We start from the raw sequence: 14,176 nt of genomic DNA, 5'->3' as shown, positions 1-14,176 counted from the left end.
GTGTATGTGTGCCGTGAATGAAGGTGAGGATGGAGGAGTTTTCTTTGGTTTTCAAAAGTGTTGAAATGATATAAAGTATGGCGTTTCAAGATCATGATATTTTAAATATATGAGCCATACATACAATCTTACTCCTCATACATGAAATCTTTAGTTTTTCAACAAAATCAAGTGGGTGGGACCCACATTATTGACCAAATTCAAGATGGGGGGGGTATTATATTATTTTTTTTATAAAAATTGTTAAAATAAGGATATTTTGGTCATTAGCCAAAGTACGGTGATTAGGTGTTTAAGTACGCCATTACGGGGTAATTAATGAACTAGGATGATAATTATTATTAACTTGTTCACTAAACTATTAGAAATGGTATTTTGATAGTTTAAACGGCTTCTGTTTAAGTGTCGGATCGCTAACGGTGCTTCTACATCCTACCGACGGACGTCTTCCGTAAATTGTTTTTCCGCGACCGAAAGTATTATGAAGTGATGTTGGATCCCAAAAGAAGCTTAGCTAGTTCACTAGCTTCTTCGTTTGGTTGTTTTGTGGCAAAAATACCGCTTACTAGTTTTCGGGTCGATAACGGACTAGTTATGTGTATAACGATATAATACCGGAAGCTTGTAATTTTGGACACTACAATGATATTCCAAATGTGTTTTAGTGTATATGTCATCAATTTTCATAATTCCGAAGTTCAAGAAATGCTTAATTATTAATACGGACGAGTTAAAAATGTTATATTTTTAGCCGAAACAGACGATTTAGTATTTAGGGCGTTGTTCCGGAAAGTCTTATATTTTTGCAAGATATGTTTTCATATTAGTGTTTTCTTATGTATATGGACTCAGTCATGTTGTTCATGTGTCGTTTTTCATTGTTTCATTTTGTTTTCACGGTTTGCTGGCATGAATAATGTAACCGTGAATAGTGCGCGCAACACTTTCTACCAACACTTTTAGGAGATTATTTGATTGGTTTCGAAATACGACGAAAACCAACATATGTTTTAGCATTGTTTTCTTGTCCTAACATTTTTATCTAATAAACGACACAGTTACGTAATTAAATTACGCTAAATGCATGAGATTATGTAAATAAAATAGTGATTAGTTTGTACGAAATTGCCGGTTATTTGCCAGTTGTCACAATCTTTTATATGTATGCGATATAATCAAACTTGTATACTCGCTAACCTTTGTGTTGATCATACTTTAATATATGTTACAGGAAATGTAGGATGATTCTTGGAGAAATCTACTTAGGGTGGAATAGAACCACACCTAAATTCTATGTTTTGTATTTCCTTTGTTTGATTATGTTATGAACAAGATGTTGTATTTCCTTTCAAAATAATGTATCCGATTTAGAAGGAAATGAAATATTGTTTACCTAAATTGTTGTCACAATTAGTGCATTATGAAATCTTGATCAATCTCGTTTTCGTATCACTTCGATGTTTGCACCATCGGTTGGGGTGTGACAATACTCACATACTACGAGGAAGCTTTGTGCATACTTTGATCATGGGGGTATGTCCTAAAGTGCGATACTAGTACTACGTTATAATCTTACCATTAATCGTATCACAAGATAATGGAACTTGAAATATTCATGCGTTTGGTTTAAGTGGATAAACAAAACAATATAGGTAATCATTTTGGATTGCTTTTCACTAAAATTAAAATAAAGAATTAACTGATAGTGTGAAAACAATTTCACTTTGTTGATATGATCTTCTTTCCGGTGACTCTCACAAAAACAAAGCGTTTATTTACTTTTTTAATTTCACTTTGTGTTATTTATTTGCTTTCAGAAAATATAAAAATCGAAAAAGATTTTCTTTTCTTTAAAACTTTTAACATACGGAAAATGGTTGTTCATGGAGGAATTGTTACTGATAGGGGGAGAGATGTTACAAGATGAGTTCAGTTTTTTTTTAACTTGCAGATTCTAGTGAGTTAGACAAAATTTTGTGTGTTGGTTTGTAGTTAAAACTTGCGTAGTCTGTGAAACAGTTTTGACCAAGGTTGGAGAACTCGCTAGTCACTAATCGGTCGGTGAGGTGGGGACTAGCGTCTACTCGGGATTACTCGAGATTAATCGGGATTAATCGGATCGGGTTTTTTATATGTGATTTTTCAGTTTTATGTATACATATACGCATTTTTATAGGTAAATATTTTAAGTAGCTATGTGTTAACTCTTACTCTACTCATTTTTTAAGTATACAAGATTAATTGCTGGAATTCACATGGTTTGGTTGGAAACTGGCCGGAATTTAGAGGTTTTGGTCAGAATATACAAGCTTTTTGTCAGAATCTAATCGGAATCGCCGATTTTTGGCCGACCGACTAGGTCCGACTAGGCTCAACTAGTGATTAATGGACTGATTAACGAAAAATTACCCAGTCACTGACCGACTAGCGATTAATCGCGATTTTTACAACACTGGTTTTGACATCTTTTGATTAATAATGATTTGTCTAGCTTTGTTGAAAATTTCTTATGGTTTTTCGAGATGTTATACAATATACAGATTTATGCAAAATGTTGCTGAGAAGTTGTTGTGAAGTGATGTAAAGAGATGAGGAGTTTATTGTTGCTTAGTAGAATCCTCCTTTTGCAATGCATAATAAAAAATTTGAAGACGTAACTGGATTGCTGACTCAAAGCTTGAAAGACTTGGGGGAGTCTGTTGCTTACAGAATTCTCGTTGAAGCTGAAGCTACGAGATGTTTGAAGACTAAGTTAACCTTTGCAAGCTATTGTTAAGGGGGAGTTTGTTGGCGCATTTTATGTGACAACAGTTTTGTGTTGGTCTTTGGATATCTTGAACAAGCACTTGGATGTTGAAGACTTGAATGATATTCATAATTCCAAAGAAAAAAAAGTCCTTATGTGGATTCCGAACTATTGTATTTCAAGGAAACAAGAAGTTCCAAGTTTATGGATTGGAAACAAGATGGTCCGAGTTATATATGTGGTCTGAGTTTCCACATGTTCCGAGTTTCAGATATCTTGTATAGTTCCAAGTTATTGAGTTATGTGAGTGTCTGAGTTATGTATTATGTTTAGTGGGTCCGAGTTTATGTTTAATTGTAATGTGGGCCTAGCCCAATTTGCATGATTGTGTAATATAAACAACTTATGCATTTGGTTTTCGGGTTAGACATTATGAGAGATAGTTACAGAGAGTTTGTGTGTGAGAAATATACATAGAGTAGCTGAGAGATTTCGTGTGGTATTGAATTGAATGTAAACAATAGCGTTTGATAATCAATTGAAATACCGGTTTAAAGTGATTGTTCATGTTCATCATCTTACAAACTTATCTTACAAACTTGTTTCTGTATTCATTAGATCTACTAAGGGGATTACGCACCCTTGGTTGATTATCAATCTCGTATTCGATCCACGGTTAAGGGGACCTACCGCGACGAACCAAACTGATAAGTTCCAAAATATTTGTGCCACGACGATTCTGATAAAACAACATCAGTATCGGTATTGGTACTATTGGAACCGATACTAATATCCGATTTTATGGTTTTCGATCGATATAAAACACGTGTTGATATCCTTTTGGGTTGCCATATTTTTGTTTTAGGTTAATATACTGAATGCCAGTACCGTATCAATACCGTAATGAACCGAATCAGTACCGACTGAATTCTCCGCTAACGTCCCGGTGAATTTTACTTGTTAACTTAGACATGACACTTTTTAAATTTAGAACTACGTGTTTGACTACTATGAACCCATTAAGATTTTGATTACATGTGTAATTAACTTTACTTCCAAAAAGGTTTATCTGATGTGGCATCTATAAAATCCATGTCATGTTTATGATGACTGAATTGAGTGCTATTCTCGCTAGATGTGATGGTCCTCCTCATCATCCAGCTCAATCACACCCACATCTCACACTCCCTTTTCACCTCGATTAAATCACACACCACTGTGCATTACTGTGTGTTTTTGTGCCTGAATTCACAGGTCTGTCAGTCCATTATAAACCCATAAATCGACTTCCACCCTAGAGATCACAACTCAACTGTTTAATGGGAGAGGTGTGTTCTTTAACCTCTAGTTCAGTTTCATTATTATTTTAAATGAAAATGATTAGTCTTTTATATTGGTTTTGGTAAAAGTTGAATGTTTTAATAAAAATGTAATTTTGATAAGTGGGTGTTGTTTAATTCTTGATTTTACAGGAGGAAAAGAAGCCGGAAAAGGCGGAAGAAGAAGCGAAACTGTCCGCCGGAGATGAGAAAAAGGAAGAGGAGTCTAAAGATCCGCTGCCACCACCACCGCCGCAAGAGGTGGTTTTGAGAGTGTTCATGCATTGTGAAGGTTGTGCTAGAAAAGTCCGAAGATGCCTCAAAGGATTTGAAGGTTTGTACTTTATATTTATTTATCTTTTGTACCTTTTTAGTTAGGGCGTAACAGTAAGGTTGTTGTCATGCATCCTCAATGTTACAACTTTGAGTTGTGTAAACAACTTTTTACTACAGGTATGTAGGTCAGGTCCAAGTTGGCCTAACAGACTGCATAGGCTATAGACTGTGCATGATGCGCAGTAAACTCATGCAGTGCGCATCATGCACATTGTGTGCCCTTACAGTTCCTTGATTGATTTTTTCCATATAATTAAAATTAAATTACTTAAAAAAATAGGCATTGAAGATGTTATTACGGACTGTACGACTCATAAGGTCACAGTGAAGGGAGAAAAAGCAGATCCGTTGAAGGTTCTTGAACGACTTCAGAAAAAAAGTCATCGGAAAGTTGAGCTTATATCGCCGGTCCCAACTCCACCAGCGGAGGAGCCCAAGAAGCCGGAGCAAGAAGAAGCTACTCCAAAACCAGAGGAGAAGAAAGATGAGGTTGTAATAATTTATATTTAACTATTTTGTTTTTATCGGTTGAATTAATTAATTTGTGGTTTTTTAACATCCTCATGTTTTTTTTTCGGAGAACTGCAGCCTCCGCCGGTGATTACGGTGGTTTTGAAAGTACACATGCATTGTGAAGCTTGTGCCCAAGAGATTAGAAAACGCATTTTGAGGATGAAGGGTAATCTAGTAATTTTAAACTTTTTCAGAAAATATTTAACATATAAAATTCTTTTTACATATTTCAATGTTGTTTTATCAGGCGTCCGGCTCAAAATTTTACTTTAAATATAGTCTTTGTTTTTTTTTTTTTTTCTTTTTCTTTTTTTTTTATTAAGAGAAAGTACTTTGAATTCTAAATTATAGGTGAGACCGTGAGAATACGGTGAAACTCATATTTTGTATAGAGTTAATTTCGTTTTGCTCCCTATGCTTTGTTTATTTTAATGGTTTTGTGCTAATCATTTAAAAACAACCATTTTTCTCCTTGATGTTTCGATTTTGTCGTCAGTTTGTTTTCCGGCTCTAACTCCATCCATATTGTATGTTAACTGGAAGGGTATTTTGATAATTTCAAGTATAACGTAAGGGTACTTGGATCTTGTATGTTAACTTGAAATTACAAAAATACCCTTTTAGTTAACATACAATATTGATGGAGTTAGAGCCGAGGAGCAAAATGGCGACAAGATTTGAACATCAACGAGGAAAATGGTCGTTTTTAATTAATTGGGGCAAAACCGTTAAAATGACCAAACCACAGAGAGTAAAACAGAAGTTAACTCTTTTGTATATGATTTATAAAAATCACAAAATCATACATTTTCACCAAAAGTTTTTAGATATTAAAAGTTGAGAGATTAAAGCAGAAAAATCGAAATGTTGATCGAAGGTAGTATAGCCTTAAAAAAATTAAGGGGCAAAATATGATGCCCAAACTTTATCTTAACCTTTTTTTTAAATCGAGCCCCTCTTTGGCCTTTATAGACACTAATATGGGTGGGGCTAAATGTACCCTATAAGTAGAGGGATTGTGTATCTGATTTCGTAAAGGGTGCGTCTAAATGTACCCATTGTTACTAACCTCGTTATCATATGTACTAATTTAGATTCCTTTGGTTATGAATGTAGGGGTGGAAAGTGCCGTCCCGGATCTAAAGAACTCACAAGTAATGGTGAAAGGCACTTTTTCCGCGGTGGAGCTTGTGGATTACGTGCACAAGAGAACCGGTAAAACCGCGGTGATGGTGAAGCAAGATCCCGAGCCAAAGCCAGAGGACGAAAAGAGCGAGAACAACGAGGATGGTGAGAAAAAGGAAGATAAGAACGACCGCGACGGTGGCGAGAAGCAAGAAGCGGGGGAAAAGGAGGACACTACGGTGGCCGCGGTGGAGATGAGAAAAAATGAATATTATTATTATTATTACCAACCAGCGAATTACCAATTATACCCTCACTACTACAAAATAGAGCTTTAGACGGGGTGAAATGGGTTTTAAGACGGTGTTTTCAACACCGTCTTAAACTGCACTGGTTTAAAATCAAGTATTATTAGACGGTATTCTATTTGAACACCGGCTTAAACTCAAGTCTTTTTAGACGGTGTTCAAACTGAACACCGGCTTAAACTTTGTGAACCCCGTCTTTTAATATCAAAACATTTATTAAATCAAATACTTTTAACACCGTCTTATAAACTTAGTGAACTCCGTCTTTTAATACCATTAGTACCAACACCGTCTTATAAACTGCTGGAAAAAAAAATACATTTACTGAATATATATTTTCCAAAAATACATTTGCTGGAAAAAAATACACCAAAAATACATTTGCTGGAAAAAAAAATACATCAACCAATGGAACATTTTCAAATCAAACCAAAACAATGCACATTCAAATCCAAAATAAAGCCCACATCCAATTCGGAAATAAACCCGTCAAATTACAATCATTTGTGAATACATAACAAACTACACATAAGCTAAACTAACGGAATACCTAACTCGCTAAAAAACTTCGGCATCAACGTCATCAACAAAACATCTATTTCATTATCCGTAGCCACTCTCGTGTTGTGCCACATCTAAAATAAAAGTAGATAGAAAGAGTTATTACAAATATTATAGAATAAATCTAAAGGCAAAGAGAAAAATCGATAACAACATCGGCAATAAAGCTATGTATATATTTACATGTTATATACATCTAAACCTTCTAAGTTATAAAAAATAAACAGTTAAGTAATAAATTGATAAACAAGTATATTTTACTTACTTCATCGGGAAATTGGTTTTGATACAAATTGACAAAGTCAAACATATGTTGGAGAACCATGTAGCCGCATTCCCATCCACCCTTTTGTTGCTTACACTGTAATAAATTAACAAATTATTATTTAAAAGTAACGAAAATCAAACAATTTAGAAATAGCAAACACACATACATCAACCATTGTGTAGTTGAACTCGGATCCTAAGGCGGAAGGAATTAGGCTTGAAGACGATAGTTAGAAGCATTCTTTTCGCCTTTTATCTTTGTTGAATCCAAAATATAAACATGTCCTATGTGTTGGGCAATGATGAACAAAGACCAATGGTCGCTACAAAATTAGTGTTATAGAATAGTTAGGTGAATCATAGTAAATGACGTTTTGTTAAAATGTATACATATCCTAAATGAGATAGAATATTCAAAAAGCAGTCCCAAAACGGGACAATCCAAAATTTATCTCTATTAGATAAATTTTAGACGGGTAATTCTAAAGGGTTATCTAAATCTATATTTATACACCTAAATGTAAATGTAAATATAAATAACATCTATATGTTAATAAAAATATAAATAACATCTAATTGTTATTGAATATTGTTTTATTAAATTTGACAAAATCCACGATTCATTTTCATGATTATTACTTTTTTCTCCAATTTTCGTGGTTTATTATTCTAGATCAATAGTCGGTTGTTGAGAGCATTGTAGTAAAACAAGTGGTGTTAACTAGGATACATTGATAGGTTACTAGTATGTAACATTAACTTCAAAACCATAAATATTAATATTTTATATTTCACTAAAAAAATATTACAACAAGGTTAAAACTTAAACATACTTTATTACTATATATAAACTAATTTTTATATACAATGTACTAGTGATTTATCAAAACAAAGCAAGAAAAAATCAAATTTGAATTTTTAACAACATATAATTAAACATGATATAACTACTATTTATAAAACTAAAAAACATTAAATAACATATATAAAGAGAAAAAAAAACTAACCTTGAAACTTTGTAAGGTTGTTAATGGTGAAATTCTTGAATGAAGATGAAGAAGTTGTTATGAGAAAGATGGAGAAGATGAAGAAGTTGGGAGGAAGATGAAAGGAAAGAGATAAGGTTTTGGTGGTTGATATTTGATCGATCTTTTTTCAGTTTATAAGACGGTGTTCACAGACAACACCGTCTAAAGGATGCAGAAATTAGTTTATAAGACGATGTTTAAGCATTAGACGGGGTTCATTGAATATTTATAAGACGGTGTTCAGAGACAACACCGTCTAAAGGTTAAAGAAATTAGTATAAGACGGTGTTTAAGCATTAGACGGTGTTCTTCTGAATTTTATTGAATATTTTATTAAAAAGAGCTATTGGTATCGGTTTTAAGATGGTGTTATTACTTTAACACCGTCTAAAAAAATCTTTGACACCGTCTAATGCTACCTTTTGTAGTAGTGCATCCAAGTTATGTCGCGGAACAAGCGTATTCATACCCACTAGCCCCACAAATGTTTAGTGATGAGAACCCCAATGCATGCAGGGTAACGTAAATAAAGGAGGGGTAGAAAAGGAAAGTCACATGGAAGTTTGTTTGAGCTTTAGTAAAGGTTACATGTGGACCTGTTATGGGTATAAAAGTGTGTTGAAAATAAAAAGCTCTAGAGTTTTGTGACCTTTTTTAAATTTTAGAAGAAAAAGTTTGATACATGCTCTGCAAATCTTAGCAGAATAAAAGTAAATCTGATATTAACACATTCATCATATAATAGTTTAACAGAAAACTTTCGTTTTGTTCGTTTTAACGGTTTTGTCATAATCCTTTAAAAATAGTCATTTCACTCCTTGATCTAAACGTCATCCATGATTTCACACCCCGACCTAAACGTCATCCATTTTAAACGTTAAAACCTGTCACGTGCAAAACACCTGATGGGCAATTATGTCTTTTCCCAACCCATACTTTACACTTCCCGTTTAAAACCCTAAATACTAGGGGTATTCATCGGTTCGGTTTATTCGGTTTTCAAAATTATTTACCCCAAACCAAAAACCAAACCAAACCAAATTAAGAATATGTAAACCGATCCAAACCAAACCAAATTCAATTCGGTTTGGTTTCGGTTAGAAACCAAATAAACCAAATTTTACCTAAGTACTTTCTTTTTCCTAATTTATATTTATGTTTGTGTTCCAACTTCCGAACATCGCAACTAATTTACACCTAACAATATACAAATACAAGAAAGTTTCATTGCGAAATAAAACAAACACATTTATAAACTAGTCGTAGACACAACCACAAAGTTAAAGCTTCAAAACATAGATCATAGAAACTATAAATAGTTAACAAGTCTAATGGCACAAAGTATAGATAATCTTCAAACATGAGTTTTTCTTCAACTCGAGTGAACCTGCATACTTAAAATAAATAAATATGTATTTTGATCAACATTTGATATAACCATGGGTATACAAATACTTAAATATTAGACTTAATAAGTAACCGACCTAGAAAAATCTGAATCCAGGTTCCAAAATGCACTTAACCTTTTCCCCAAATCACGCATAACCCTTCATTTCTACAAGAAACAAGAAAACCAATAGATGTTTAGCTGTTAAAACTTGTAAATATAATTTTTAGAAATGAGTGGGTTTGAAGGGCTTTTAGATATTTTGTATTTTGGGCTACATAAAAATAATAATTATATTGGGCTACTAAATTGTATTATGATTTATAAAATATTATTATTTTTATTTAATAATTAATTAAGTTAAACAGTTTATTCGGTTATCCAAATAAACCGAATAAACTAAATAAAATAAAATGTGGATCCATAAACCGAACTAAAAACCATATTTACAATTCGGTTTCGGTTAGAAACCAAACCAAAAACCAAATTCGTTATTCGGATTGGTTTATTTGGTAACGGTTACGGTTCGGTTTACGGTTTTATTTGGTTACGGTTTTTTCTGAACACCCCTACTAAATACCCTTATTATAATCTTCTTAACCCATATTTCGATACATTATCACCCAAATCGAAAACTTTGTCAAACCCTAAACATTCTCCAACATCAAACGCATACAAGATTATCGATAATTGAAGTGCAATGTCGATGTGGTTCGTTCGTCCTAGGGCACAACAAGTTGATGTAGAGAATATGTATGGTGAGTTTTGTAAACCCTAACACTGATCATGTATTGAACCATTTTCTCATTTTCAACAGTGTTAAACTTAACACTGATAATGGTGGCATTTTGTTATGTTTTTTTAGTTACCCTACATTTGTCTCACTCAAGATTCATCATGGGGGCTCTTTCATAAAGTTTTCTAGCATGATGTATGTAAAAGGTCTGCTAGACTATGTTGACTGATGTGCGCAAAATGCAACATATAAATTACATCAAATGTGGCATAAAACTAACCCTTTTTAGTACTAATGTTGGAAAAATTGTGTTTTTGTCTTCCTTTTGTATTTTCAGGATTAAATGAGCTCAAACAAACAAAAGAAGCAAAAAGGCAGCTAAATGTAACATAAATACAAGAAAAGGAATAAACGTGGCATGCCCGACCCCTCGATAGCATCCTCCCAAGCAAAAACGAGAGAACAGAAGGCTGAACACGCCCCGTGCTCAATGAGCAACGGGGCGTGCCCAAGTGTCTGCAGAAAAGACAAAGTTGTAGAAGCTTCTATCACCCACCACGAGGGCGTGTCCAGCAGACACGGGGCCGTGGTCAACTCTAAGATTTGCAGAATCTAGGAAAATCTTGATAGTACAGATACGCTTCTGCACACGGGGTCGTGCCCAGCGGACACGGGGGCGTGGTAAACTAGTGCAGACAAACTGCATTTAATGAAGAAAGAGAAGACGGGTGGACACGGCGCCGTGCCCAATGGACACGGGGTCGTGTCCGGGCTTCTGTACAGGCTATAAATAGGGGTGCTTGGCTCATTTGCAAACCATCCCTTGGCAAACCACCTCTCTCCCACTTCACCCACACTCCTCCACCACCACAACGCCATCATCCACCACCATCATCCATCATCCATCATAGAGTGTGTGTATTAGTCTCAGGATCCAAGATTGATAGTAAGAGTTCTTGACAATCAAAGGCCATGTTTGCCTAAGTCTCTTACATCACTTGGTGAAGACAAGCAATTAGTGTAATACTTTTTATTTTTAATCTTTTCGCACTTTTTATTTGGTTATTTGTTAATGAGTTTAATAACTAGTTTCTTATGTCGAAGGTGAAACTTCCTTATCATTTGTCCGTGGTGTCTTGGCGTTATTTTATTGTCTATATAAAATAAAAGATTTACACCATTCATATCTCCACGGTCTATATGGAGATATGTTGGCTACCTGGTCGGGGGTTAAGGGAATGGTTTGGTAAGCGTCTTGCCTTGTTCAGTGTATAGATCCTGCAAGGACCTGGGTCAAGTTTAGTAGGACCTCCTTCAATACCCACTGGTATTGGATGGCGGGGGTCCAAACTCCTTGATCCCCTCATATGTAAACTACTATTAATATATTAACCCGGCTACTTAGGACTGTATCCCTGCTGACTCAGACTACTTAGCCGAGGGTAACGTCACCTTCAAAAGAGGGACCTACCACATTATGCATTAATAACTTAATTAATTATCTTTCAATAATCCAACCTTTTAGGATTGTATCCTTGCTGAATCAAACTACTGGGTTGAGGGTAACGTCACCTTCAAAAGAGAGGCCTACTACAATAACTAAGATAATCTTTTAAAAAGTGTAAAAGTGCGAAAATAATAAAAGGTTACACTAAAGGCAAGTCGGATCCAAGTGATTCATCTTGTCTATCTGTTTTATTTTTATTTTTATTTTTATTTTTCAGCATTTTAGTTTTTATTTTCATATTAAAACTTATTTTTTCTAAACTTTTGTTTTGATTAGACGTTGATGATAAACCAGTATTAAAAGCTCTTGTGTCCTTGGACGACCTCAGTATCTTACCAACACTATACTACGCTCACGGTGGATGCACTTGCCCATATGTGTGTTTAGTGTTAGTAGAATATCGTGTTTTATAAATTTAAAACTTTACCAAAGTGTTAAAAATGGCTAAAAAAATATACATAAAAATATATAACACTACACACGCATCAAGTTTTTGGCGCCGTTGCCGGGGACACAAGGATTTTAAGAAAGCTTAAAATCAACGGCCTAATCATTTTTTTAGGATTTTTTTTTTAATTTTTCAGCTTCTGCAGAGTTGAGCACGGGCCGTGCTTGGTCGGACACGGGCCGTGCCCATAATTGTTACTGGCAGTTTTTATTTTCCGAGTTACAGAGAGTTGAGCACGGGGCCGTATCGGTGCAACACAGGGTCGTATCGAGCTTTTCAGTAACGGGGATTCGGAAAACAATCACTGTAACTCTGACAACAGGGCCGTGGTGAAACCTCTGACCAACTTTCTTTTTGTCTTTATTGCAGGACTTGGAACCCAGGTGCCACACCTAAACTTTCTACGTAGTGTATGAGCTCCAGCTCTAGTAGAGACATAAAAGAACCTCTAGACGAACCCGAACGCTTTCTAAGAAAAAGACGTAAAGCTAAAAACCAAGAGAAATTTTCGGGGGACCTACTTCCAATGGCGGACCAACGTACCCTTATGGATTACCTACGACCCACCGTAGGTAATCTTGGCGCTGCTATCAATGCACCAAATGTCGATGCCAACAACTTCGAACTTCGACCGCATTTGATTTAAATGCTTCAAAATTCCGCAACCTTCCACGGGCTTGCGGATGAAGATCCCCATTTATATATTTCCAACTTTTTGGAGATATGTGATACTTTTCGGATCAATGGAGCATCAAATTACGCCATCCGCCTGCGAATGTTTCCATTTTCACTAAAAGACCGAGCTAAGGCTTGGCTCAATACCCTCCCAGTTGGTTCGGTAAACACCTGGGATGAACTAGCCCAACAGTTTCTATATTAGTATTTCCCTCCTGCTAAAATAGCTAAATTAATGACTGAAATTAATACATACTCACAAGAGGATGGGGAATCCTTGTATGAAACTTGGGAAAGGTTCAAGGAGCTACTACGAAAGTGTCCTCATCATGGTCTTGCGGTATGGCAACAAGTATCCACTTTCTATAATGGATTGTTGCCACACACAAGACAAACACTTGACTCTAGCTCTGGGGGACTTTTAGGTAATCGACGCCCAAATGAAATTTATAATCAAATTGAGGAAATTGCTCAAAACAATTTTCAATGGCACAATCCCCGAGGCAATAAATCTATTGCCCCGGGCGCCCATAAGGTTGATGAAAGCACTTCTTTACAAGCCCAAATCCAGGCCCTTTCTTCAAAAATAAAAAACTAGAAATGGCAAAAACGGCCTCGGTTATGACTTGTGAAGGGTGTGGTGGGCCTCATGAAAATTGGAGTTGTATGAAAGAAATTGATAATCAAACGAAATTGGTAAACTACATTGATAATAGACCTAGGCCGTCAGGTCCTCCGACAGGTACCTACAACCAAGGCTTGCGTAACCACCCTAACCTTGGTTGGAGAGAACCTGGCAATAGTAGTAACCAACAAAACCAGAGTCAAAGAAAAAACTTTCAACAACCACGTAATGAGTCACAAAATTTTTCTCAACAACAAGGGGGACGAGAAAGGCTTGAAGACACTGTCTCACGCCTCATCTCTGACTCCGATACGAAAAACTCGGAACGATTTCAGCAATTGGAATCAAATTTTAGAAACCAAAAAGCTAGTATTCAAAACATTGAAAAACAATTAAATCAACTAGCTCAAAATTTCTCCGAGAGACGACAAGGCGCGTTACCTAGCATTACCGAAACAAACCCGAAGGCACAAGTACATCTCATCACACTAAGAAATCGTACTGTCGGTCCCAAGGAAGCTCAGCTTCCCATAACTGAAAGGAGTCCACCGAGCCAGGCCACATCTTCATCTACACCCCAAAAAGAGACAACGCC

At 35.5% G+C, this 14,176-nt stretch overlaps 1 protein-coding gene, 1 long non-coding RNA gene and 1 other non-coding gene across 3 annotated transcripts; 1 reads left to right on the top strand and 2 right to left on the bottom strand.

Moving 5' to 3' along the window:
* The first annotated feature begins 3,864 nt into the window (after positions 1–3,864).
* On the top strand, positions 3,865–8,853 carry LOC110873815 (heavy metal-associated isoprenylated plant protein 7). Its single transcript, XM_022122829.2, has 6 exons — positions 3,865–4,074; positions 4,219–4,399; positions 4,682–4,890; positions 4,990–5,080; positions 6,031–6,352; positions 8,639–8,853. Exons 1-6 carry the CDS (start codon positions 4,066–4,068, stop codon positions 8,727–8,729), a joined length of 903 nt encoding a protein of 300 aa, XP_021978521.1. The 5' UTR covers positions 3,865–4,065; the 3' UTR covers positions 8,730–8,853.
* Positions 6,790–7,496, bottom strand: LOC110873816. The gene is made up of 3 exons (XR_002555484.2): positions 7,343–7,496; positions 7,174–7,269; positions 6,790–6,982 (listed from the first exon to the last, which is right to left on the bottom strand). It is a non-coding gene; the product is annotated as an uncharacterized LOC110873816 (long non-coding RNA).
* Positions 8,854–13,185: 4,332 nt separating the features above from the next.
* Positions 13,186–13,292, bottom strand: LOC118481363. The gene has a single exon (XR_004865570.1). It is a non-coding gene; the product is annotated as a small nucleolar RNA R71 (small nucleolar RNA).
* Between the last annotated feature and the right edge of the window lie 884 nt (positions 13,293–14,176).

This window comes from Helianthus annuus, chromosome 8 (genome assembly GCF_002127325.2).
Source record: "Helianthus annuus cultivar XRQ/B chromosome 8, HanXRQr2.0-SUNRISE, whole genome shotgun sequence".
In the NCBI taxonomy this organism is placed as follows: Eukaryota; Viridiplantae; Streptophyta; class Magnoliopsida; order Asterales; family Asteraceae; genus Helianthus; species Helianthus annuus.
This window is presented reverse-complemented; position numbering and strand designations above follow the sequence as displayed.

Bases quoted from the DNA above. Each gene is read 5' to 3' on its own strand.
- LOC110873815 (XM_022122829.2), top strand. The intron at 4,891-4,989 runs GTTGTAATAATT...GGAGAACTGCAG, and splicing joins CAGAGGAGAAGAAAGATGAG to CCTCCGCCGGTGATTACGGT. The intron at 6,353-8,638 runs TCACTACTACAA...TGTAGTAGTGCA, and splicing joins GCGAATTACCAATTATACCC to TCCAAGTTATGTCGCGGAAC.